At 44.9% G+C, this 27,010-nt stretch overlaps 1 protein-coding gene across 4 annotated transcripts in view; it reads left to right on the top strand.

Moving 5' to 3' along the window:
* Positions 1-27,010, top strand: part of LOC138452040 (B-cell receptor CD22-like) — a 926,478-nt gene that overhangs the window by 407,846 nt on the left and 491,622 nt on the right. For all 4 annotated transcript variants that reach the window (XM_069604949.1, XM_069604947.1, XM_069604950.1 and 1 more), the window contains exon 2: positions 17,052-17,199. In XM_069604949.1, the coding sequence (XP_069461050.1) occupies positions 17,157-17,199 (43 nt within the window). In that variant the 5' untranslated portion in view covers positions 17,052-17,156. The remainder of the gene's footprint in view (positions 1-17,051; positions 17,200-27,010) is intronic.

Here is a 27,010-nt window from a genome sequence, read left to right as displayed (position 1 = left end):
GTCAGCACTCTTATCACCTTGTCTCAACAAGTTCAAATCTATACTCATTGCGTCTATCTTAAATTCCAACGTCGACTTCAACTCTGCTATTGCTGTTATTATTTGCTGATCCATATGCCCTTGTGGTTCATTTTCGCTTGCGTTAATCAGCTAGTGGGTTTGGCAAATGCCTCCTTTGACGACTGCTTCCCTTTATTCTTATTTGCTTTTGATGTCATTGTATCGGCTACTCGTTCCCCAGCACACTCTCCTGCTCCATTTCCCTCGTAGCAGCCTCTTGGTAATTTTGGTGCTGCGTTGGGGAAGTATTTCTGCGGAGGACTGGCGGTCCTGACAATATTATCTCTTTTCAGGATGCTGCGTTTCGGTGACTCTAAACGCTCACCATTCCGCGTCTCTCTCCGCTATTACATGTGATGGGGAGCTTTAGTGTTGCTGCGTGCTTTGTGAAGTTCCCATCTCTTTTCCTGTGTGTGTGCGCCATGCCAGCGGTCGTTCCTGATCCGATGGTGGGTTTCCACTCCTACTTGATCTTTCGAGGTCGTCGGTTTTCACTCCCCCTCTAGACATCCATCCGTACTGACTCTGTGTACCCTGTGTGATCTGTGCTGTCTAGGCCGTCCCATCCACCATCAGTTGGTTTCCACACACTCTGTGCCAGCCTGCTTCGGGGAGAGTTTACATTAAGCCCCCTGTATTATCTGACTCAATCCGCACCCCTCCATCCTGGTATTCTATGTTAACCTGCTCTCCGGGGAGTTGTGCACCCTGGGTGTAGTTGCAGGTGTGTTCCAGTAGATGCAGTGGATCTCTGCCTCAGCTGGGGGATGTATGGGTATTGTGTTCACTCTCGTTACTGTGTGCCTGTAGGCACGCATAATTTAGTGTTTTGTCTGTTGTTATTTAGCGCTGTTGGACTACTTCCAGCCTTCTAGTTGCTCCAATCCTATGGTGCACCTTTTAGTAGCACATCCGCAGCATCTCTGATATCCTGTGTCAGCCTCAGGTGGTCATCTTCCTTGGGACCAGTTTCACTGCTCACTCTCTACTGAGGCTCCTCTGAACAGTGTGTTCTGCGCATCAGATCACTGTCCCCAATTTTGATGTCATTCGCCCATTGGTTGAGCTGGTATATTGGTCTATTGTTTCTTGTTTTATGTCCTTATTCAGCTGGTGGGCTTTGCTGCATCCTCCGTGCAGTTCCCGTGCCTCTGCGAGTGTTCAGTGCATTCGGGCCACGTCCAGGATCACACTGTTGTGGCTTGCCTGTCCGTGTCATGAATTCCCTTCATATCCTTACTAAAGACGCTTGCAGACGCTCTGCTCCAATGTCAATTTCACCTTCGCTGTTGTTTTAGTCCCTCTCCTCGCAACACTGCCCTGGTTACTTTGTAGCTTTGATTGTCAGTTACAAAGTTTTCACATTAATTTGTTAGGCTCTGCATCTGAGCCGTCTGAGAGCCCCGCGCGTCAGCATGCTTTGAGGAGACGTTCCAAGACACATCCGACAATGTGTGGCATTATGTAAGCTAATGGGCTTTGGGTAGCCGAATGTTTGCTCCGCACTCCTGCCTTCAGTAGGTGGACTCCCCAAAGCTGTGCGCTTGCCCCATTACACTGCTGCTACTTGTAGCGTTACTCCTGCCACATTTGTGTTTTCCATTAACGAATATGTGCCTCCGAACTTCCAGCTTTGCATCAGCTCCTCACGGCGCACAGTCAGCCCTTTCTCACACCGCAGCAGGTTTCCACACACTATGCAGCCTTGCGTGCTTGCTGCCGCCGTCTTGTTTATCTTTTTTATTCTTTTTCCGGATCCACTGTCAGCGGGCGAGTTATTCTTCATTGGCCTTTTTTCCTCAGGATCATCGGCGGATCTGCAGGTGCACCCAGGAATCACTGTCTACTCTGTGGCCATGTAGCCACAACATTTCTAGATGGGTTATAACTTTGTTGCCGTTTGACGAATGTGCTCAAAAGATATTAGAAAGATTATAGACCAAACCTCTCATTTTTCTGCAAAGTCTGAATGGATTTTGTCAACTGGGGGCTAAGTTATATGACTATTTCATGTATGTACATTTTGAAACTTTTCAAAAACAAAAAGAATGGATTTGCAGGAAGGAAAGTTGTGCAAAGAGCATTGGCAAGGACTTGAAAGCATAGTTTTGTTTTATTTATTTGTTTTTAAAGTGTCATAATGTAGGTACAAAAAATAGCAATATACCTTTGGAGGCTGATGTATAGCCAGTGGCCATAAGCAGTGGCCAGATTGTCTGAGTCATGGCCTGGATAATCTGGCAACTGGCCATGACCACGAGGGACAGGCAATGGGGTTAAAGTGGGCATGGCCACCAGGGACTGGCTATGTGGTGAAGTTTTCAAAATCGGGATAGGTTTGAATGGGAAAATAATTTGGCCCGTGGCTAAAATTCTGTCCGTGGCAACAGCTCGAAGTGCTGCACAGGATTGCATCAACAGATAGCTGTGACTATCGCTGCATACACTCCAAGATAATGCTAATCAGCAGATAATTACCAAGCACACCGGACCAGGTGGTCACCAGGCAACCCCTTGAAATCATCATCCAGCCTCATTTGCGACCATAGTGGATATTGGAATTGGATGCCGGACTAATTTCCACAACCTCGCAGTAATGACTCTCCCACAATCCACATGCCTTGAGAAAGACCCTAGAGAGTCGAATCGCGTGTCAGCTGACTTCGAACAATAAATGGAGCATCAAGAATGGTTTTGAAGACTGCTTCATTACGACAACAGTTACTTATTGAATAACACAGCGCTGAGGTGAACAGGGGTCAATCTCCTATTCGAAACCTAACACTTGAAGAAGGAAGGGCACCTTCACAAAATAACCCCATTAACAGCTGCAGGATGATCTGTTTAAAGTACTAGATGAAGTGCAGTGATCTACCCATTCTACCACCCTGCAATAATTTGATAATCTTGTACTTTGTTTTTATTATTGGGGCATGCAGCATGACTGAACACTAGGTTTGAATTTGAAGATATATTCTGCTTGCTGCTAAAACCTGAAGTGATGTACTGAATTAGAACAAACCTGTGTGAGGAGCACCAGCAAGGACCTAAAAGAATGGTTTTGCATTTTTTTTTAATTGTTTAATCAGCATGAGATTTTTAGAATATTACAGTCAGGAATCAACTAAACCGTGAGTGGATCAATGTTTGCGTCATGTTATTACTTGTTTGTAGCAGTTCACTTTGAACAAGTCGGTGGTTTCTATTAAAGTAGATTGTTCACAATGTGTTCCAGAATCTTCGCTGTGGTGATTTTCCAACTACTTCTGTTGCCGTCTATTAGCCTGTTCCACCAAGTCTCTTCCTGTGGCGATATGTCATTTCTGACTAGACTTGATAGATATCGTAGTCTAATCGCTCGTGTCCCTGAACATACCATCAATAGATGTTGAATAGTTTCTTGCGGATGAGGCGATGTATCTTGGCAATAGCGGCAGATTGATGTTTGCGAGCGACCTCTAACGTATAGAATTTCGTTGTTTTTTTGTGTTTTATTTTTCCAAAGTGTACAAATATAAGCACAAAAAATAGTGATACAAGTTTAGTGCATGGACAATGGGCCTGGCCCTCGGCAAGGACAAATGCCTACTCTGATTTACTTATTGGGGCATGCGGCATGGCCAAAGCTCTAGGTTTAAATGGGGACAAATAAATCTGCTTGCGGCTGCAGCCCAGAAAGCTGGACAGGATTGCAGCAAAGTTGTGGAAGGAGCACCAGCAAGGACCTGAAAGGATGCTTTTAGAAATTTGTCCTGTGTTTTACTTTTATGAAATTGGCAAAACGTAAGTAAAACAATTGTGATATAACATTTCTGCCGTGGGCAGAGGTCCTGGTCTTTGGCAAGGACAAATGTCTACTCTGATTTGCCTATTGGGGTATGCAATGCTGATAACGACTCACATAAGTGTGTGTTGCAAAAAATGTTTTGCTAAAAGAGGTTTATAGTTACTTCATATATGTTAAAAGAGGAATGATTAATATATAAAGTGAGGTAACATTATGAACTTTTTCACTTATGAAAACGTATTCAGTTGACAGAAAAAACGTTGTTAAAGGGACGTTACGATTAAGATGTACCCCTCCGCTCCAGCAATTAGCTAGTGGCCTCCCAACTTGGCATCCCTTGGCACTTCCCTCCTGAGCTCCCATGAGCACTTCTCCAGTCGTACTGCCCCTTTTATTTATGCACTTCTGTCACTGCACAATGAATATGTGCTTTTATAAGAGCACTATGTACAATTCTTTGGTATAGGTATGGGAAATGTAGATGACAAAGATGTGTAGAACATTAAGTGGCAGCTGGTTGGTGGACATACTAATATGTTGATAGGCTATATGTTGAGTTTTTTTAAGTGATTGGTGTATACATGTGTGAATGGTTTAAAGCAGGCAATATGGGAGTGTTTGTTGGGGGAGTTTTCCTAAAGTCCTTCTGGCAGTAAATCTTTAGTAAGCCATCACAGTCGTTTGTAGATCCCAGCTCTCAGTATCCGTATGTACTAACTCAGGACCTTGGTAGAGTGGCAGAGCAGTCAGGCTTATATTAAGAGGAAGATGTGAGCTGTAGATAAGTACACTGAATCTAGTCAGACAGGCACAGCAAAGAAGCACTTACACACATAAGTTATATAAAAGTATATATTTATTATATTTACACCAAAATCACGTTAAATTCTTTAAAGGTGTATACTAGAACATTTAGGAATACTTGATAATACACTTTAAAGGGCACTTTCACTTTTGTGTTTATTTGCAGTTACATTTGTAGCCACTTGAGAAGGGATAAGTCAATGCATCGTGTTATTGGTTATTGCGCACTCATGCAGTTTTCAACGGTTTATACAGTAATACATTTACTCAGCAAACACATATAGTAAAGTCACTTAAAGGGAAGAAAATGGTTAGTTAGTGTAACATGTAACATGCGCTTGTAAGTAAGTATTTTAAGTCCCAAAACGAAACCCTAGCTAAAGGCAGTTCAGAGAGGCTTGAAGTCTTAAAAAGCAGCAAATTATGAAGAGTTTCTATGGATTTCTTCCAATTTCTAGTGTTATTGAAGCAGCAAATTAACAACTAACAAGGGAGACCTTAAAACAGACTTGAGGATGGGACACAATCAGCCGCTTGGGTCTGAGCTAAAAGGGGGTTGCCCTGGACAACTCTATGTGCACTCCAATGCTCTGAAGTGACGTCTTAGAATCAGGGAAGCAATATCTTTTTCCCCACAGTACCTTAGGTTAGAAGACATTTTGTGCTGTTGCAGCTATGAACCAGACCTCCAGATTCCTTGGTCTGGTGACTAAAGGCAGGACAATGAATGAGATCTCTTATCAGCAGTCTCAACGAGGACCTGTATCACGACTTTCAGCAACTTCTTGGTTCACTCTGCAGTTTTTGCACCTTTTCTGCAGCACCAACAAAGGACACGGATCGGCCGGTCAATCTTCTTCACTTCCTGCAGTCTCATGCATTGATGAGAAGGTCTGGGCAAAATTGGATCCAATCTCTGGAGTGTCCTTATGGGTGCAACAAAGAGTTGAACAGATTCTGCCTTTCTACGATGATATGATGCACTCAAAATGGGCAGCAGGTCTTCTGCTACTGGGGTTCCGCAGCTCTGGAAACTCCTAGGACCTTGGGAGATGGCTTTTTTCAAAGTTCGTCTTGGACCTGGTTGGTCCTAATGGCCAAAGGGAAGGAGTCGTCTTCTACGGAGCTCACCTGCCACACAGAAAATTGGGTCAGGACAGCAGTAGTCGCCTCACAGTGTTGAAAAGGGTCTGCAGTCCTCTCTGGTCGTCTTCTTCTTTGGTTACTTCAGCTTCCAGTGGTTGACTTCCTTTTCACTCCAGAAGCCTCAACTTTTTTACAGTTCCAGCACACACTCCTCGGCAATATCTATCTGTATTTTACAGAAAGGGACGTTTGGCTGTCCAATCAGGCCAGCCAGACCCCCTTGTAGGGGCTGGACCTTTTCTGGCACTCTGGCAGACAAAGGACAGTGGGGTGGAAAACTCCTCCTATACTTCCTGCCTGCCCAGACACTCAGGACCCTAGACAAAGATACCCAAGTGTTCTTGCCAAAGTCAAAACACTCACACAGGACTCCCCCCTCCCAGAATGGTAGAAGTAGGGCTAACAAAGAACAACCATGGCAAAAAAAGAAGGGTCTGAAGTTGATACTTGGGTGCCCTTATTGTGCACTACCGATGCTATGGACATAACCTGCGGCATAAAAACCACACAACAGTTGGTAGAACACGCCAACAGCCAAAACTAGGAGATTGTCTATGTGACTAAAAAGTCACAGGAGAATTGAGAAGGGGATACTAGGTATCCCTCTGGCACTCCACTGAAAGTGATTTGTGCCAATCTCTCAGCATATAACGTTTTGGGAGAGTTACAAAGTATGTCTCTATCCATAAGAACTGTAATTACTTGGAGATATTAAAAAGCAATCTTAAAGGAGGATCCTGAGGGTCCCCAGCAACACTGCCCATAAGGAGCTGTGTGCTGCAGTAGTAAAAAACACAGATGCTTTTAAGGGCTATGGAGCAGACAGACTCCATAGTAGAGGTATAATACAAAGAATAGCGTTCCGAAAGACAGCGCCTAAAAGAATGAATGAGTGGAAAAAGGCTCCACTCATTTAGGATTTAAAGAAAAAGATCCAGAAGTCAGCAAAATGTTCTGGGGGTCTCACTAGGAGAAGGGGGCGATGAAGCATAATAATGATACATCTCCCTAACAGTGTTACAAACATACCAGTAAAAGTGTAGAAGTGCTGTTTTGTGTGATGTGTGCATGTGCAGTTGGGTTTTCTAATCAGGCATTGGCAAGACTGTGGATAGTTATGAACAGCAATGGATTATGGTTTTTATTGTATGCTAGAGAGAAGAATTTCAGACAGAAATGTGTTTCTGTGCTTTTTTATTTTTCTCTAGTATACAATTGTCCATTATTTCCATTAGCATAGTATACCAGGCTAATGGGAATGTTGGAGAATCTTATTGAATCTGACTACTTTACTGAAAAATGTAAAGAAGAGTTTATTTTTTTAACTGTGAAAGGTGGTTCCTAAAGAAACCTTTTTTTATGTTTATTTTTTTTAAATGTATGATTTTGCAGTAGAGGCCAGAAATTACGGTGGGGAGGCAAATGAGGTAAGGGGCACCAACCACAGATATGGAGGTGCTGGTGGACCGTGAAATATTTGCGCAGGTGTTAAGTCTAAGGTAGAGGGCAGAGTTTCTCATGCTCCTTGATTACAGCTTCAAAAGCACTTTGAAATTGCTCCCCCCTGCAGAGTGGTATATTGCAGTATATATAGAGTAGTGTTTTTTTTCATAGGATATGGATCAGCCTCTTTTTTTTTTTTTGCTTGCAAGGTAGCTGGTGGGACGTTTTGTCCCACAGAAGTAGGCTGCGTGGTTACATCATTTGTTGAGGAAGATGAGGTAGAGGAAGACAGCCTACTACTTGCTAAGAAAGGAACAGCCTTTCTGAGGGCATTGGCATGGTTGGATTTGGTGTGGCGGCGCATGGAGGCTGTCCCGTAGGAGTACTGCCCAGGTTGTCTGCGACTGCGTATATAACGTTGCGCTCAGTGCATGTTACTTTGGTAGCTTTAGCCTTTGGTACTCACTCATTCACTTACGCTTGTGCTTTGGTCACAGGTCCCAGACTCGTAACTGTTACAGCTTTGCAAATGTTCATGAGTTGAGCGGTTTTCTTCTCCCCCCGTCCCATCAGCCTCTCTGGCTTTGCTTTTCAGAAAAATGATTCTCTTTCATTCAATTCTCAATTAGCGTTCTTCAGAATTGTTGCTGTTGCACCCTGGTGCCTCTCTTTCTCTCCAGGACTCACTGGCTTTCTGAAGCACTCCTTAGGCCCCTCATGGTAAACCAGGGATGGCGTCTCGGTGCTCCGCCTCCAGTTTGTGGGTCCACCGTCGCTTCTCCCCAGCCTCCACATCTGTCGCCACATGCCTAAACCTCTCTCTATGTTCCTGGGGCTGAGGGGCTGTTCTTCCGCTCCCGTTACTGCTGACTAGACTAGCCTTCTGTCTCTGATGTGGGACACCCTGGTTATCACAGCCTTCCTCCTTCTGCCTTAAGACGGTGAGCTCCACAGACTTCTCCCCTGTGGTTCACCAATCGCTCGCTCATCCTCGAGCGAACGCAGGTCGCCGAAATAGCTATTCCCACTTCATTCAGCTTATGCCTTTTTAAATCTCCTGTCACCTGCACATTCTACAGTTCTTAGCATTATGGATCTGCATTACTCCCTTCATCGTCCTCGTCTCAGTATTTTTATATGTAGGGAAATTTACTTTCCCCTTTTTGTTTTCTACATGATACTGGAAGAGGTCTTTAGCAGTTTCTATGGATAATGGAAAGTAACTTTTACAATAAGCCATAAAGTCTTGAAATATCGAGGGAACATCCCAAAAAAGGGAAAGGGGGTATGTGCCTTTACCTGACGATGCCACACTATACCCCAGAGGGTAAATTCCCCCCCCCCCATGAGGTCCTTACTCCATATAGCCGCCACCAGGGTCTGTATCAGGTAGCGACTGCCGTCCCTTGGCCACATGGGGGAAGGCCCCCCAGGGACAGAAGTGGACACCTCACCAGATTCATCGTAATGGGCAAGCTGGCATCTAGCAGATTTTCTCTGGAACATGTATCTGGATGGTTCTACCTGGATCCTTCCTCTTTTTCAGTGGCATGCTTCTGAATAATATAATGCATGTCTGCGTGATTTCTGCCTCTCTAAGCAAGTCTTTTTTTCAGTTGACTGACACTTTCATCTTTCTCGCTCAAGATGTTGATGGCTTGTTCTGGTTTCTGAACATTTTTCTGGAGGGTACAATTTCAATAGTATTAAAATGAAAATCTGATGAAAAAGACATTTGTAAAAAAATTGTGTATACATCTATTTCGAGGGGATTGGGTCCTCCGACGTATTCCATATCTATGACATGTAATCACCCCAGCTGTGCTGCTTCGGAAAATCTTCGGCGTCTGCGTCCTGCGTCGAATCGCAGGGCACTGGTCCGTCCGTGCCTCTGAGTGGGGTCATCCTTGATCGGTCGAGAGACACCGCTCGCATGTCTTCGGCCTCGGGTGGTCAGCACGATTCGCGGGAGAGGTCCCGCTCGGACAAGGGGAATCATTCTCGTCATGCCTGTTTCAGGTCCCGGTCCTCGATGCGCTCGAGACCGTGTGCACCTGTGGTGTCTTCGAGGAAGACCTCGAAAGTGGCACCGAGGTCGTCGACAGACTCTTTCGAGGCCCCGCCTTTGAAGAAGTTGTCAACGCCATTGGCGCCCAGGCTGTTGAGGGACACGCTTGGGGCCCCGGCCTCGAGGACTGTGTTGGCGCCATCGTTGTTGTCGGCGCCGCGTTTGGCGTCAACGCCGATTCACTCGACACCCTCGACTCCTTTCGAGGCTGTTTCGACAGGGGTTCCCCGGGGCTCTGTGGATCCACCTAGAAAGGCTCTAGCAAAGGTCAAGCATGGCTTTGTTCCACATTCTGTGCCTTCTTACCGCCAGCTTGAGTTTATTTCAGAGGAGGATGAGGGCTCTGATGATGGCATCTTTCCGGAAACGGTACCGGACGAGATTCTCTCGGGCCATAGCCAAATTGAGGACCTGCGGCAGTACCTGCATGATGCCAGTGGGCTAGACACCTCTCCGGAGGTGGAGTTTTGTAGGCCTGAGCCTGTCACTCATGCCGACTCCTCGTACCGGTGCCTTATGTCCAGGGTCACTGAGTACTTGGGATGGTCTGCTCCCCCAGGGGATTTTCTTCAGGATGACCTTACAGATATCCTCGACCAAGGTCCACCAACTGACCCGGTACTGCCGTTTCATATGGCTCTACAAAGGAGGGTGGCAGCGGCTTGGACTGCTCTGGAGAGTCTCCCGGCAGTGGGGAAGTCTTTGCCGCGAAAATACCGTCCAGCCAGTAGCGACCGCTGCTACTTGACCAAGCACCCCACTCCGGAGAGTTTGGTGGTGCAGGCGGCTACGGCCCCGGCAAAGCAGGCGTCGTATCCTACCATCCCTCCTGATGGGGACGACAAGCGTTTTGACGGCTGGGCGAAGAAAGTGTTTTCTTCAGGGGTTATGGCACTTCAGGCGGCCAACTCCGTATGTGGCTTGTCATGTTTCACGCACACTCTGTGGAACTGTGTTTCCCTAGTGGCTGAACATATTACCGAAGGGGACGAACGGGATGGTTTCCTTGCCATGGTTCAGTATGGCAAGGATGCCATGTGTGAAGCGTCGGGTTTGGACATGGCAGATTCCGTCAGCAGGTCCATGGCGGCGAGCACCATGATACGCAGGTTTGCGTGGTTGCGGAATCGGGGTTTGCTCCTGATGTGCAGGCCCGGCTCCTCAACATGCCCTTTGACGGGGAACATCTTTTTGGCAGCAAGGCTGACGAGAGCCTTGAGAGGTTGCCGACCTCCAAAGCTGCAGCGAAGTCATTGGGCGCTGCAGTTCTCCAACCTCCGCCTTTTCGTCCTAGGGGACAGCAATGCAGGGGAGGTTCCTTTCGTTATTACTCATCCTTTGGTAAAGTGAAAGGAGCTGCCAGTCAAAGGGGCCACCGTAGGAGTGCCAGAGGTGAAAACCAAGGTACTCGAGGTGACAAGGCCGCTCGGGCTGTTGCCTCTTTGCCCTCAGGCAACGCCGCAGCCGCTTCAGCTCAGTCATGAGGCCATGTCCCATGGTTCGCCGGTTGGGGGAAGGCTGACACAGCATCTTGCAGAGTGGCGTGCCATTACTTCAGATGTGTGGGTTCTGGAGATCATAACCCATGGCTACTGTCTTCCTTTCCGGCAGAGGCTTCAAGACAATCCACCGGGGAATCTCTCTTTGAAGAGTGCAGATCCGCTCCTTGCGCAGGAAATTCAATCCCTGCTGGAGAAAGGCGCCATAGAACTGGTGCATGTAGCAGAGAGGAACAAGGGATGGTATTCCCCTTATTTTTTGATTTTCAAGAAAGACGGGCGATTGAGACCCATCATGGACTTGCGCGGTTTGAACAATCTCCTCAGAAGGACAAGTTCAAGATGGTTACTCTCTCTCAAGTCCTCCAGGCCCTTCAACTTCAGGTCTGGTTGGTGTCTCTCGACCTCAAAGACGCTTATTTTAATGTGCCGATACATCCAAAGCACAAGAAGTACCTGAGGTTCGCGGTTGGCGACTTGCACTTTCAATTTCGAGTCCTGTCGTTCAGATTGACCTCCGCCGAGTGTCTTCACTAAGCTCATGGTTGTGGTGGCAGCGCACCTCAGGAAAGGGGGGATTCACGTCTACCCCTACCTGGACGATTGGTTGATCAGAGGGCGCTTTCCCGAGGAAGTCCTGGATCATCTGTCAGTCACCTGCCACTCCCTCCACAAGCTGGGCTTCTCCCTCAACTTTTGACACCAATTCAGAGGCTCCAGTACATCGGAGCAGTGCTCGACACGTCCCTGGGGCAGTGTTTTCATCCCCAGGTGAGGGCTCATCACATTCAGCAGATGGTGCACAAGTTTCAGCTTGCCCAGAGTCTCCCAGCGTTCGTGTTCTTGAGGTTGCTTGGCCTCATGGCATCCTGCATTCTTCTGGTGCCAGAGGCCAGGTTGCGGATGAGATCTTTACAATGGGCACTCAAGCTCCAGTGGTCTCAGTCCTCTGGCAGGTTGTCGGATCCTCTTCAGGTGCCGTCCTCGGTCACCCAGGACCTTCTGTGGTGGGCCGTCGAAGACAATCTGATGAAGGGGGCTCCATTTTGGCTACCCTGGCCGGAGGTGACAATCGTGACGGACGCATCCCTCACCGGATGGGGAGCTCATGCCAACGAGTTGACAGTCAGTGGTTGTTGGTCTCTGTCGGAGTCCAGACTCCATATCAATCTGTTGGAGCTGAGGGCCGTCAGGCTAGCCCTGAAGGCTTTTCTGCCGACTGTGCGAGGGAAGAATGTCCTGATCCTGACGGACAACACAGTGGCCATGCACTACCTCAACAAAAAGGGGGAGGGACAGGGTCACTTCCTCTGTGCAGGGAGGCGATGCAGCTCTGGTTCTGGGCAATCCAGCAGGAAGTTTCGATCTTGGCAGTTCATCTGGCCAGAGACGAAAATGAGACGGCGGACGCTCTGAGCAGGCAGAGCACGATCCCTCATGAGAGGGATTTGGCTCAGGAGATTCTGCTGAAGATCCTCACCCTTTGGGGGACCCCTCAAGTGGATCTCTTTGCCTCCAGTGTCAACTGGAAGTGCGAGAGGTTCTTCTCGTGGGAATTTCCTCCAAAAGGAGTCTTAGGAGACGCGTTCGTGGTGGAGTGGTCATTCCCACTGCTGTACATGTTTCCTCCAGTCCCCGTCATCCCGCAAGTACTGCAGAGGTTACGGAGGTTCGGTTCCCGGATGATTCTCATTGCTCCGGCGTGGGCCCGGAGGACGTGGTACCCGGTCCTTCTCGACTTGTCCATCTGCCCTCCACGTCATCTTCCCTACCGAGACGATCTGCTCTCATGGGAGGGGTGTCAGTTTCTCCATCCAGAGGTCAGATCCCTCAACCTTCACGCTTGGTTTCTGAAAGGTTGAGGTATTAGGATTGGGACCTCCCTGAAGACGTGATGGAGGTGTTGCTCTCGGCCAGACAGCCCGCAACAAAGTCTCTGTACCGTTGCCATTGGCGTAAGTTCTGCGATTGCTGCAGGGTTCAGAATGTGGATCCTTTTGCTTGTGACATCCCTATGGTTCTGTCTTTTTTGCTTTCTTTGACCCACAGGGGCTTGCAAGTGGGTACCGTAAAAGGTTACCTGGCGGCGCTGTCCATATTTAAGCGCTCGTCTGAAGAGTGTTCCTATTTTAAAGTTCCTTTAATTTTTCAGTTTCTGAAAGGGCTCACTAATGTGTTCCCTCCGTCTCCTTTTCGTGCCCGGTTGGGATTTGAACCTTGTTCTTAAGTTTCTGATGGCTGCTCCTTTTGAGCCTTTGCATTCATGCCCTTTGAGACTGTTAACTCTTAAAACTGTATTTTGGTTGCGGTCACTTCCGCTCGCAGAGTGAGTGAGTTACAGGCACTTTCAGTTAAGCCACCCTTCACTGTTTTTCATAAGGACAGGGTCGTCCTTAGAGTTTGTCCTTCCTTTCTTCCGAAGGTGGTGTCGGAATTTCATTTAGTCCAGAAGGTTGTTCTTCCGGCGTTTTATCCTCCTCCACATCCTGGTAAGGAAGAGGAGAGGCTCCATAGGCTTGATCCTAGGGGAGCGTTAAGCTTTTATATTTCACGCATGTCCCAGGTCAGAGTGGACGATCAACTCTTCATTGGTTACGCTGGAAAGCGTTTGGGACAAGCTGTGACGAAACAGACTTTGTCTCGCTGGATTATTTTGGCTATCTCTGAGTGCTACCGCTTGGCGGGTAAGGACCCACCGGTTGGCTTGTGGGCCCATTCTACCAGGGGTATGGCTGCCTCTACTGCCCTACAGAGGGGTGTTCCTATTTGTAACATCTGTGATGCAGCCACCTGGGCTTCGGTACATACTTTTGTACGTCACTACTCCCTCGATTCCATCTGTGGGCAGGATCTGGCGTTTGGCAAGGTGGTCCTTTACTCTGCAATTTGATTGGGCATTCTAAATTTCTGTTTACTAAATTCTTTTTCCCACCTCCTTGCATTGGTACTGCTTTGGCAGCCTGTCATAGATTTGGAATACGTCGGAGGACCCAATCCCCTCGAAGAACAAGTTATTCTCTTACCTGGGAAAGATCTTTCAATGGGATGGTCCGACAACGTATTCCATATCGCTCCCTCTCTGCCTTCCCTGCTACAGAATTTCTTATGCGATTGTAGCTTACGTTTCCGCAAGGCTTTGTGTGTCAGACTGGCAGAAGACTGGTGCTACACGTTCTGGGAAAAAACTACAACTGAGGCTACGAGCGTTGTGCGTCCTACTTATAACATCCAGTGACGTCGGCCGTCAGAGGAGGTCCTCGAGGGCGGTGTATCGACATCATCGACGCCGGACGCAGACGCCGAAGATTTTCCGAAGCAGCACTGCTGTGGTGATTACATGTCATAGATATGGAATACGTCATCGGACCATCCCATCGAAAGAACGTTACCAGGTAAGAGAGTAACTTGTTCTTCTGGTTCTACCGGTATGTGCTCATGGCTAGTGAGACATTAGATCTGACTGTGCAACACAGGTTTGATGAACTAACACCCCAAAATACCTGTGCACTCTTAATGAGAAAGTCTTGCAACCAAATTCATTCTTCATTCAAAATACCAGGAGTTCTCTAAGCATAAGTGATAGCTATATGTAAAAATTCATATGGTGTCAAAAGTAATTAATAATAAATCATACACGTTCACTTTATTATTTTAACAGATTAAAAAATCAATCAAGAAAAAAGTCTAACAAATTTGACAGTAATCAGTGAACTTGTCATCAGAGGATAAGAGAACTATTGCTAAAGTTCATAGGTCTTTTTATATGTATAAACAGAACAAAAGTACATATATACACTGGATGTCCAATATCTGCAGAGATTCCCTTCTGTCTTTATAATCAACAAATGGATGTTGTCTGAAGGGAGGGCTTTGTTATTGCACAACACATTTCGGGGTGTTGGTTCTCCCTTCGTCAGGTGTGGGGCATCCTGTCTCCCTAAAATACAACATATTATGATACTAATTGGTGAATTAAACTCAACTTGTAGGGTATATCAGTGAATGAGTCATACTGACCTTTGAGAGGGTTTGAAGTGTAAAACTTGTATTGATATAACAATTTGGGGTGGTCAAGCCATGTCCAAGTATCTTCATTGGACAGTTGTTGTTCAGAGTGCTGGAGGTAAAACGGAACTCCAGAAGGTTGTATGGGCTACCTACAAGTACTATAGTATTTGCGAAAATCAAAATAATCCAAAATGCTAATTTAATTCACTTACTTTGAATTTCTGTACCAAAATATCAAGCACCTGATAATGGTGGTGGGCACGTAAAAACAAAAAAGCCCAACATTCATGGAAAGCTTGGAATAGTTTATCCTCTTGCCTGAAACGACAATGGGTTGCATACATTTAATGTTATACAGAGAAAAGGTGAGGGATGTGATGGTCTTCAAAATTACCAACACAGTGTTTTATAAACTTGCATATAAGATGTTAAATGACGTGTGGAGACGGACACACGAAGGAAACCAGCTCGGAGAGTGGCCTCCCATCCCCCGCCCGTCTCCACACTAATGTCTGATAGAGTGCTTTCACGCGCTGTGCTCCGCCGGCGTGGTGACTTAACACCCATGTTTGTAACATCGAATGTGGGCTCAGTAAATGAGTATTTCTCTTAGTGTTGACCCCAAGCAAGCGCAAAAAAATCATTGTACAGACCGATATATTTTACACTAATTAAGATGCATGCCATTGGTTCCTCTGCTGGCCGTCATGTTCGTATGTGTTGTCTCTAGAAAAAAACAGTGCACAGGCAAGTATCTGGTGGCGACAAGGCTTGAGAGGACAGTGAACTGAATAGAAAAATGCTGGCATAAGGGGGGGCAGTAATTGGGGGCCTTCTCTATTGGCACTGTCCATTCCAGGAGTAGGACTGGCTCTGGATTTCTCCCTGGTAGGCTACCAATTTAGCTGAGAGGGCTACCCACTCACTCTTGTCAAGGCGAGGCTTGTCGCAACGGCTAAAGATTAGGTTACCCAAACCACTTGTGTTGTTTAGAGCCTAATGTTACAGATTGGAGTTAAACTGAATGATTTTAGAAAGAGACATCTGTGTTACTACCGTTATACAGCTAGACTCCTCTCATAATCGATGTAATAAACGTGGTAGTGAATAAAGAGTTTAAAATTACTAACATTTAACGAACAAACATAACATTAATTGTAATACCAAAACATTTTTCTGTTAAAATTAATTTAGCCAGTTCCAAACAAAGTTCTCTCTCTTTTTCCATTTTACTTTTTCTTTCTCCATTGATTTTATATGTATATAATGTATATGGCTGTCAGGATAGCTCATGGCCAACATGTTTGTCTTGGAAGCAACGCAGAGCAACATAGGTTTGAATGCCGGTGCCACGCTCAGAGCTTGTTTTCCGCTATTGAGTGTGTCATAAGAGATCAATTGATTTATTATTTTGGTTCTCTTGTAGTTTGAAATATTCAGATTTGCATTTGAATGTATACTATTTGATCACACATTATAAGTGCACAAACTAATAATTTCCTTGATAACACATTCAGATGTTAGTGTTCACTAAATGTATGAACAAAAAACTAAGGTGACTAACATTGTATCAAACCACATGAACACTTGATGGGATGTATTGGAGATGTAATATGGCACTGTGGACAAGCACAATTTAGAGTGGAACACGTGTTGGCTAAAGTTATGTCCAATAATGTGGTTGTTATGAATATTGAGCATTTAATTATGTTCTGACCTAACCACAAACAATTGTGCATTTCAAACTATTTTGTGCAAGGTGCAATAGAACATGGTAGACATTTTATTGGTGAATTAATTAGGCTTTAATATTGCAGTTGTGAGTTTCATCACTATATTTAAATATATGCTTTGCTTTTAGAATTGTGTTTACCTGAATTTTCAATGGTTGCCTTTTTGTTAAAATGTTATTGGTTAAAAAGTAATATGAGTTTATCGGATGTACATGTCAATCCGAATAAGGTTTGACTTGACTTTAAGTGATATACAACAATCTGTTGCTGGCCACCCATGAAACCAGTGTAAAATAATGTTAAGAATAAAATAGTTTGAAAAATGCTGTTACAGGTAATACACATTGGCATGCAGATCTGCAAATGACATTGCCAATCTCAATTAACAAATTGTATGGGTGTATATTGAGTACTCCTTAGTATCTACCCAAACAATGCACTGCACTTTCTATGTGTATATATTTTATTTTTAATTTACAAGTGTATTTTTCTCTTCATTGCAGGGCACCCAATTGGATCTATATAATTATATTTTTTTAACATTCGAGCCAGGATGCAAATTGTAATTGAAACATTTGTTCAGAGAACCAGCTGCTGATCAATGCACCATGACTGGCAAGGAGATACTTTTCCAGATTCTGCTCCTGCAAGGTAGTTGATACCCGCTTATACATTTAAGTGTTATGAATGCTTGACACGTTTTATGAATGCTTGACACAAACAACAATGTTCACACACAGCATGTAAAAAAAATGGTTTAATAATTCGGAGAACTGTTTGTAAAACTTAAACTAAGTTTAAAAGGTTTATACACATTTATATTGTATAATAAACATTTGATTTACTTTTGGTAAAATCCAAAACACCTCATGGATCCAAAAAATGAAATTTAGAAACCTTGCCCAACCTAATGCATACTTCAAATTTCATACTGAAGTTAACATTTTGTTTACAATATTTGTGGTGTGTGAATCTTTGCCATACAAAAAACAAGATATACAAAAAGCAGTAGGTGCAGAATTGGAGGAGCAAAGGGGACTTTGTGTTTTCAATCCACATGTACCTTCATGTAAGTTTAGCCCAATAATGTGTTGTTAAACATGGCTGTGTTAGACAGACTAGCTTCACTGAAAAAAACACTATTGTGATTTGCCATATTATGAATTGTAATTGTGATGTCGAAGTCTTGCATTCCCAAGCATAGGGTGACTCGAATAAAAGTATAGAATAACTTTGAAAAATAGCCTTCATGATCAAGATGGATTTGTCCTAAGCGATGTGAATGCAAAAGCTGTATGTGCATTCTCACCATCGATCAATCACTCGGATACTGTTTTGAAGACATGCCTTTGCTGGGGCACATACAAAAAGTAATTCATAGTTCCTTTGCACAAGATGTATATACTTGATAACCTTCTAATAAAAATAAATGTGCACATTCTTTTTAATTTATTTACATACCTTTTGCAAACCTTTCTAACCATACATTTTATATGGCCTACTAGCACGCAAACATTCATGAAGTACAAGGTTTTGCATTGTTTATTAACATTCTTGGAGTAAGTTTATTAACTTAATGTACACATTTGTTTGTTTTGCACATTCAACGTAAATATTGTTTGCAAAGGTTTAAATTGAGTATTGCAAACTGTTGCAAACATGCATTTCCTCAATGATTTACATTTGAGTAAGTGCCCATTCCTATACTGACATTTTTATTTTAAGGAGGAGGGTTAATACTGCTGTGTGATATTATTGTTTTATCAGATATTGAGTTGTTAATGTGTTAATGCCAATTTAAGGGTTGCCAGAGGTACAGGATGTTCTGATGCCCCTCTGCTTGTGACTCCTGGCTTTACCCTTCACAACTCCTGTATCTTGCCCGAACACTTTTCCACAGGTCTCAAGCATTTCTCCTGCCACGTCGCAGAGGTCTGACTGTACACATCAGCTCGTGGGCGTTCTCCCACAGCTGACTCGATCTCCACAGCTGACTCCCTTGCTTTCAGGCTTCCAGCTTTTTAAAGCTCCCGCCTCCTTTTTCCTGCCAATAAGCACTAGACCGCTCACCATCAAAGCAGTAGTTCTGCTCTGCTTTTGTTGTCCTCCTCTCCCTAGCCCTGGGGTTGATGAACATTTGTTTTCCCAAAGTGAGGATGTGTGGTTTTAGTTGTCCTCTTCTTTGTCTCAGTAGCATGTTGGGGTGTTTGTGGAATGCTTTAGGGGAGTCGCAGAAAAAAGGCTGACAAAAGCCCATAAAGGCGTGAGGGAGGGAGGGTTTGTGGTAAAAGGGAAATGTGGGACACCATGTCTCACCTAAGGACGTCCTCTCCCCACTTCCCAAGTCTCCTCCACTCAGGTGATCCTCCCTCACATATTCTACCTCAGGGTTGATATCCAAAAGCGATGGCCTTTCCCTGGCCACCTGAGAAGAGGATTACGGGAGAAAAAGAAGTGAGGACCCCCTCAGGTTCCTCACATACCCTTCTCCTATGCGGGTTGGACCTCAATGTTTCACAGGGAAACCAGGAGATCAAGTCGACTCCCTGGTATTCACTCTTCTGGTGTGCCACTGTGAAACAGTATGGTTGGAGGTCGAAGAACCACTGCATAACTATTGAGTTTGTTTCTTTTCTTTGGCTGAGCCGTACTAAAGGGGAATGATCAGTGACTTATCTGAATTAGCATCCCAACAAGTAATATTTCAAATGGAGTATGGCCCATTTCATTGCACGCACCTCCAGTTCAATAATGGAGTCGTTTTTTTTCTCTGGGAAACAGCTTCCTACTAATGTAGGGTATGGGGTGTTCCAGTCCATCATGATTTTGAGAGAAAACCGCTCTTAATGGCATTAATAAAGCATCCATTTGTATGATGAACTCTCTCGAGAAATCTACTACTTTTAAAATGTGACTCTGACAAAAGAGTTTCTTTGAATGTCGTATAACAATGTTGATCTTCCTCATCCCACTTGATCTTTTGGGACTCTGCATTTTTCAATTAATCCGGAGGTTTGGCAGTCTTGCTTGAGAAATTTGTGATGAATCAGCAATAATAACCAATCAAACCTAAAAAGGCTCCAAGGTCTTTCTTTGTTACTGGTCTGGGGGTGTCAAGTATGGCCTTAACCTTTTCCTGTTCGGGTTGTACAGAGCCATTACCAACAAAGAACCCTAAATATCAAACTGCTGATTGAGCCAATTTACATTCTTTGGGATTCATTGTTAAACCTGTTTTTCTCAGTGTTCTCATGACTGTGTGGAGATAACAGTGACCCAGGTTTTACGGTTCCATGTAATAATATTTCCACAAAAATATCGCCATACAAAAATATCGCCAAAAAATTGTCGTTTTTTTGTGGTGACATTATTGCATGGAACATGCGGGGGACACCCCCGCAACCCCCAAATTTCTTTTTTTTTTTTTAAAAAATAAGTTTTTTGCCCCTATCGCCACATATATGGTCATCCAAATAATATCGCCACAACATTTTCGTGGCGATATTTTTTACGGCGACCTTATATGTGGCGATATTAATACCTGATACCGGTTTTACTGTGTATCACAATATCATCTTTATATGTGCCACAAAAATCAGAGTATGGTTGTAATGTTTTGTCCATCAACTATTGGAACGTAGCAGGGGCCCCATGTAGCCTGAACAGAGGACTTTAAACTGAAACAGACCTATGGGTGTTCCAAAGGCAGTTTTTTCCTTCTCACGACCGTATAAGAGAACCTGCCAGTAGCCTTTCGTAAGGTGTATGGTACAGAGATAGACAGCATTACCCAGTTGGTCAATTAAGTGATCAATGTGAGGCATTGGGGACGCATCAAAAGCAGAGATGGTGTTAACTTTTCCAACGTCAATACAAAACCTCCAGCTCCCATCAAGTGTTGCCACTATTATGATGGGGGAAGACCAGGGGCTTTTAGATGGCGCAATGATATTAGCCTCAATCATTTATTTGACTTCCTGTATGATGGTGACCTTTCTAGATTCTGGTAATATATATGGTTTTAATTGAACAACTTTGCCTTCAGGAGTACGGATATGATGGTAGATATGTCATGCTCCCTGGTTCCTCTCTAAATACATTGGGGAAATTGGAGTATGAAGTCATAGAGATCTTGCTTTTGATTGTTGCTGAGTTCGGGTTCAATTAGGACTTTATTACCAGAGCCTTCAGGCAATAGGCAGGATAGAACAGTGGGAGTAGACTCTGTGAGATTTTCCTTCCATTCATTTAATACATTCACATGATATACCTGGGTCTTTACTCAGCAATCAGGTTGGGGAATGTTATAGTTACAAGGGTCCATTTGTTCTAATACCTCATATGGTCCGTGCCACTTGGAAATTCATATTTTTTCAGAAGTGGGGAACAAGACCAAGACTTTTTGGCCCATTGAGAAAGATCTTAAGGTAACCTTTTTGTCTTATGAGGTGTTCTACTGTCCCTGGGCCTTGGCCATGTGGGTTTGAACTAAGGATTTAACTACCTGCATGTGTTCTTTTAGTCTGTTTGCAGTCTGGTAGAGTGGAATTGGGGCTTCTTCTCTCTCCTCCCAGGTTTCTGTCAGCATTTCTAGGATATCTCGAGGTTCCCGCCCATAAGGAAATGCAAACAGGGAGAATCCTCTAGAAGCCTGGGCAGTATTCCTTACAGCAAATAGAGCCCAAGGTATCATTTGATCCCAATTCCTAACATCCTGTTCTACTAGTTATCATAACATGGTTTTCAGAGTCTTGTTAAACCTTTCGACAAGGCCATTTGTTTGCAGGTGATATACAGAGGTACTTGGTGGTAATATGTAAAAGTTCTTTCACTTCCCCATGAGTTTGCTCATGAATGTAGAACCCTGATCTGTCAATATTTCCTTTGAGAAACCTACTCTTGGAAAAAAGGGAGGAGGGGTTTCAAGATTTGTTGGGTGGTGTTGGTTCTAAGGGGAAAGACCTCTGGATATTGGGTGTTCCCTAACTTTGAAGTTTCCAAGGGGCCCACAATGTCCATCCCAATTATTGAGACTGGGACTTCAATGATTGGAAGTGGCTGTAAGGGGGTTGGTGATGGTATGGGTGTACTGGTCTTCTGGCAGATTGTGCAAATATCTTTATATCAGCATGAATTCCAGGGCAGTAAAACATATTTAGAATTTGAGCTTGAATTTCTCTCTGTCCGAGATGACCTCCTGTCAGATGGGAATGGGCTATTTCTCAGACCACCTGCTTATAGTTATTATGGATGACTAACTTGGTTTTTACTAGGCCCTCTGAAGTGGTGGCTCCTTGGTAAAAAGGTCCTCCTCTCACAGCCCTCTTGCTCGGGTACATTTTGCGAAAAAGGCTTCAGCCAACAAGGGATCATTAATTTGGACAAAGACTCGGTCAGGAACAGTTTCTGTTTTTTCTTCCTTGACCCTTCTGGGCTCGGGGTCTTGAGGGGTGTCTGGTGTCTTATCAGCCTCCCCAAAGCCTTGGGTACCTTAATCTTTTAATTCCTTCCCGGCCTCTTCCTTTATCCTAGGGAACACTGCTCTCTCAAGCACCCCTTGTACAGTTTTATTCCCTGGTTGGATTTTGAAGAGATTTTTTCCATGATTTTGTAACAACATCTTGATGTCATCCCTGAAGCCTGGATCTATAACCCATGCTAGGACATTAATTCTGAACTTCCAAGCTAGTCCTGATGTGGGAGATAATCTGGTGTAGGTATTTGAGGGTGGAATCAGAATCAGATCAGTGGGTAGTATTCTACTTTTACCGGGGCAGAGGGGAGTAATATCTTCCCTACTGCTGCAAATATCAAACCCAATAGTGCCCTTTCTGGCTACTGAAGGCTTTGATGCTCTGGAACTTAGCTTTTCAAATGTTAAGGTACCCCAACTTGCATCTGTTGAACCACATCCCACTATTGACAAATTTGTGAAGGCATCATGAGTCAGACACAGAGAACAGGTTCAAGTTCTTCAAAGCGAAAACAAAGAGGTGATAGCTGGAAGGTTTCGAATGAATCTTAACCTCTGGCATTGCTCTTGGCAACCCTCCATACCATCCTTTTTCATCTGCCAAGCCATTACAGAAGGGGAAAGACCATATGCAAATCAGGCTTGGTCCCGCAACCGGTACCATTCCTTGACTGCTTTCCCTTTAACACCATTCAATTGACTCTCCTCAGCAGTTAGGTGTATCTCAATCACGTGCCACACTCTACTGACACGATATGATAGCTTGTCTAGCCACCGTGCACTTGTTACACCTTCTTATGTCTCCTCTGCTTGTGCCAGTGCTTGCTTCCTTATCATGTACAGTCCTGTGCACTTGGACAAATGCTGGATTTTTCATATTATGTATACACCTCATTGTGCTCTTTTGGCTTTGCTAGCACTTGTTTCAGTCAGTGCAGTTCATTATTTCATTTCAGTTCAAAGACTTCCTTTCAGTCAGATTCACAATCTTTCTTTCACTCCTCTTAAGATGGAAGAGTGTCCCAACTTGCTTTCATTTCGTTCAGCATTCAAAATGCTTGAATTTGCATTCACTTCATTTGACATTCAAAGTGCCTTGTTTTCACTTCTTTTAATGGCCATAGGGTTATTTTTATCACTGCATGCAAGCCTGGTGTTCCCCCTTCCTGGTTGCACTCACTGGTCGGTCTTGCAGCTCTTCACAAGGTCCTACTCCAGCACGGGCTTCTTTCTCTCCGTGCGGCCGCTTGCGTCTTCTCCCAGCAGTCTTGAAGCTCGCACACGCCCAGCAGTACTTCCATGTTGAACCAAGACTCGCACAACTGTTTCCTTTGGTTCTGCTGGCCTCCTACTTGCAGCTTGCCACCGGCCTCCAGCTTCTTGTGCCTTCACTTCCCGCAGTACATTCTCTGCACTTTTCCACTGGTCTCAAGTGCTTCTCCTGCCACGCCACCAAATCGGAGAGGTCTGACTGCACACAGCAGCTAGTGTGCATCCTCCCACAGCTGACTCGATTTCCACAGCTGACTCTTTCTTTCAGGCTTGCAGCTTTTAATGTGTCATGATTCCCACCCCTCATGTCCCCAGCCCTCCAATATGTCAGGCTGGTGCCAGGCCACGATCACCTACATGGCCCTCAAGGGCCTCTCCATCCCTCCAAAGACCCACTTGGAGTCAGACTTGGCGCTTGTGGCACCAGACTCATTCACTCCCATAGGATAACATTGGGGATTGGACATGTAGTGCATTGATGGGGACAAGATGGATGCCCCCACATATTTCGGTTCCCGGAACTGCATGTGCGGTCTAGTCTTTTGGGTGCAGTTCAGCCCAGAGACAACTGGGATACCCACAGACCATTTAAGCCACACCCAGGCTGAGAAACATGCTTTGCGTTTTCTGCACCTGCAGTGTGACACTCGCCGTGTTCGGATCGATCTCCAGTAGGCCTGCATCTTTCTTCTGTGCTCAGTTCCTGCAAGAACAAGAACAAGAACAAGAACACCGTTAGGAACAGCCTTACCTTGCGGCGCTTCTGCCCATCATTCATCGCTCCTTCTGTTCTTCGGGCATCTTCGGCGGTGTCATTCCCATCCCGGCACGCAGCTTCCTAAGGAAAAGGGAAAAGAACAGAAAAAAGGCATTAGTAAGCATTCTGCAAATCTTCGCTTATTTTTAAATACTGTACGAGCTTCAAACGCTTACCTGAATCCCAGCTGCTCTGGGGGAATTCTGTCTCCGGAACTTCTCATCCATCTGCAAGAGGGAAAAGACACTCCAGGTTAGCGTGGAAACATCTAGAGGCGCCGCATACTGTGCTTACCCACTGCATTTGTTCTTCATAACCGGCATCCACGCTGAAAACGTTGCGGCACCTAAAAGGCACAGAAAAAGAACTCTGTTCAATGCAAATACATTCAGAGCTACTCATCTCAGCAGCACGCCACCATCCCCGGACGCCGGCCATCATCTAAGGAAGGAAAGGAACGAAGTTAGAGAACTGTTCAAAAGACTCATTATACTTACCTGTCGGACTCTTGCCAGTGAAGTAACTAGTCAGCAATGAGCCCGCATCAATCAATGCTCACTATCAAAGAAAACAAGGTGAGCTGTGGATCAAAGGGAAGGGTTGGACCCCGGGGAAGAAGGGGTTCAAGCACACAGATGATAGGGAGTTAAACTCTACAAATCCTGTGTTTCTGCCCCAGTCTCCAGTAGAATAGCCTCAAGGGAAGGGTTTGAGATCGTAAGAGGTCAGAACAGGGTGAGTGACGTCCCAGTGGATACCAGGTGAGCGTTACATAATGCTCCCGCCTCAGTTTTCCTGCCAAAATGGAATAGGCCACTCAACATTAAAGTGGTAGTCCTGCTCTGCTCTTGTTGTCCCCATCATCATCATCCTAGTACTTGGCTGGGGTAGATAAACGTTTGTTTTCACAAAGTGAGGATGTGTGGTTTTAGTTGTCCTCTTATTCGTCCCAGGAGCATAAAGAGTATTTTGACAGAAAAAAGGCTGACAAAAAGCCCATAAAGGCTTGAGGGTTGGAGGGTTTGAGGTAACAAGGGAAATGGGGGAGAGATACCATGTCTCCTCACCCCCAATGATTCTCCCGCATATATCCACCCCCCAAGGTCGGGATCCAAAAGCAATGGCCTTTCTCTGACCACCTGAGAAGAGGATACCAAAGGAAAAGAAGTGAGGACGCCCTTAGGTTCCTCACCCCCCCTATAACTTAGCCCCCTGTGGATGAAACCACCCCCCCAAAATCATTCTGAGGTGGCCATATACATTTTTTGTGAAGTTTGGTCATTATTCGTCGAATGGCACCAAAGATATAAGCCGCCCAAAAACTGCTCTACATATGAGTTAAGCAACTTAACCATGACTAAGCGGCTGCTACCTCACACATTGCAGCGGTAGAAACATTGACTGGCTGGCTGATCTTAACTGTGACACAAAGATCCTCTCCAACATGCCATGTGGCTGGTCAGACCATCATGTCATTTGCTTCATGATCCAGGACAAACCCCTTGCAAACACTGACCTGAGTCAAGCACCATCAACAGCTACAAGGTGCAAACGTAACATTGCAGCTGAGAAGCTACTGCCACTGTTGCTCCCCATCACTAGCAATACCAACTCGGAACAGTTCCTTCTGACCCATCTGCCTTGATTGAACTGTATAATCAAACTATCCAACAAGCGATAGATAAAGTAGCTACACTCATACTGCACAAAGCTAAACCGCTTGCACATCTAAATACGTGGTACACCACTAGTCTCAAAACCTTGCGTAGTGAAAAGAGAGCAGCTCAAATGCATTGGAAAAGTAACCCAACAGATTTAAATAAAGAAACATTCCCCACCGGCTACAATAATTACAAAACGGGCATCTTACAGACTAAAAGCTCCACTTATAATGAAAGGATCATGGAAACCAATTCTGGCACCAAAGAACTGTTTGGCGTACTCCGCGAATTAGAATCACCAGTGACACTACAAGAATCTTGCACTAAAGACGCTAATTGGTGCAATAACATACAGAATGCCTTATTGGGGAAAATTAAACTCCTCCAAACTAAAATTGAAGTAAGAAAACTGAGTTTACCACCTAATATTCAATTTTCTAAACCCATGTAAGTCACCCAAAACTGGATCTTTGAATTCCCAGCAGTAACTGTCACTGAAGTAAAAAAAAAACATATCCATCCTCAAAACATCTAGGTGTCAGAGCGACATTTGGCCAGCCTCAGTCATTAAGGACGCAGTTGCAGATCTTTTGAATCCAACTGTTCCAACTAATCTGAAAGATGCTTGTGTCCTCCCCCTACTAAAGAAACCAACACCGGACCCTAACATTCCCACAAACTACCGACCCATCATGACTGTTCCTTTTCTACTTAAAATACTGGACAGGGCAGCTTTTCTTCAAATACAAAATGATCTAGAATCAATCTCTTAGGCCTCCAGCAATCAGGCTTCAGACTAGGACACAGAACTGAATCAGCCTTGATAAACCTCAAAGTGCAAATGGACAAAATTAAAGATAAGGGAAACTTAGCTCTCCTACTCCTTCTAGATCTATTAGTAGCCTTTGACTTGGTCGACTATAAAGTCCTCTGCAGCCATCTTACCATGGCGATGCACCTCTCCAACAAAGCATCGGAATGGATTCAATCCTTCCTTTCCAATAGGACTATGAGGGTCTTCGCACCGTCAGCTGCGGCCGAGCCAGCCTCAGTGGACTGCAGCATCCCTCTGGGATTTTGTGTCTCGCCCACCCTATACAACATTTTTGCATTGTCACTATTTGACCATCTAGACAATTTGGGTGTCATCCACACTAACTACACAGATGACACCCACATTCTCATTCCCATCACTGGCTTTTATAAAATAGACTAAAAATAACTCAATGAAACGTACCAAACTATTCAGGCGGGGATGGCCATCCATGGCCTTTGTCCTAACAACGACAAAACTGAATT

This window comes from Ambystoma mexicanum, chromosome 1p (assembly GCF_040938575.1).
Source record: "Ambystoma mexicanum isolate Mex_15411 chromosome 1p, UKY_AmexF1_1, whole genome shotgun sequence".
Classification (NCBI taxonomy): domain Eukaryota; kingdom Metazoa; phylum Chordata; class Amphibia; order Caudata; family Ambystomatidae; genus Ambystoma; species Ambystoma mexicanum.
Note: the sequence above shows the minus strand (reverse complement) of the source record. Positions and strands in the feature narration are given on the sequence as shown.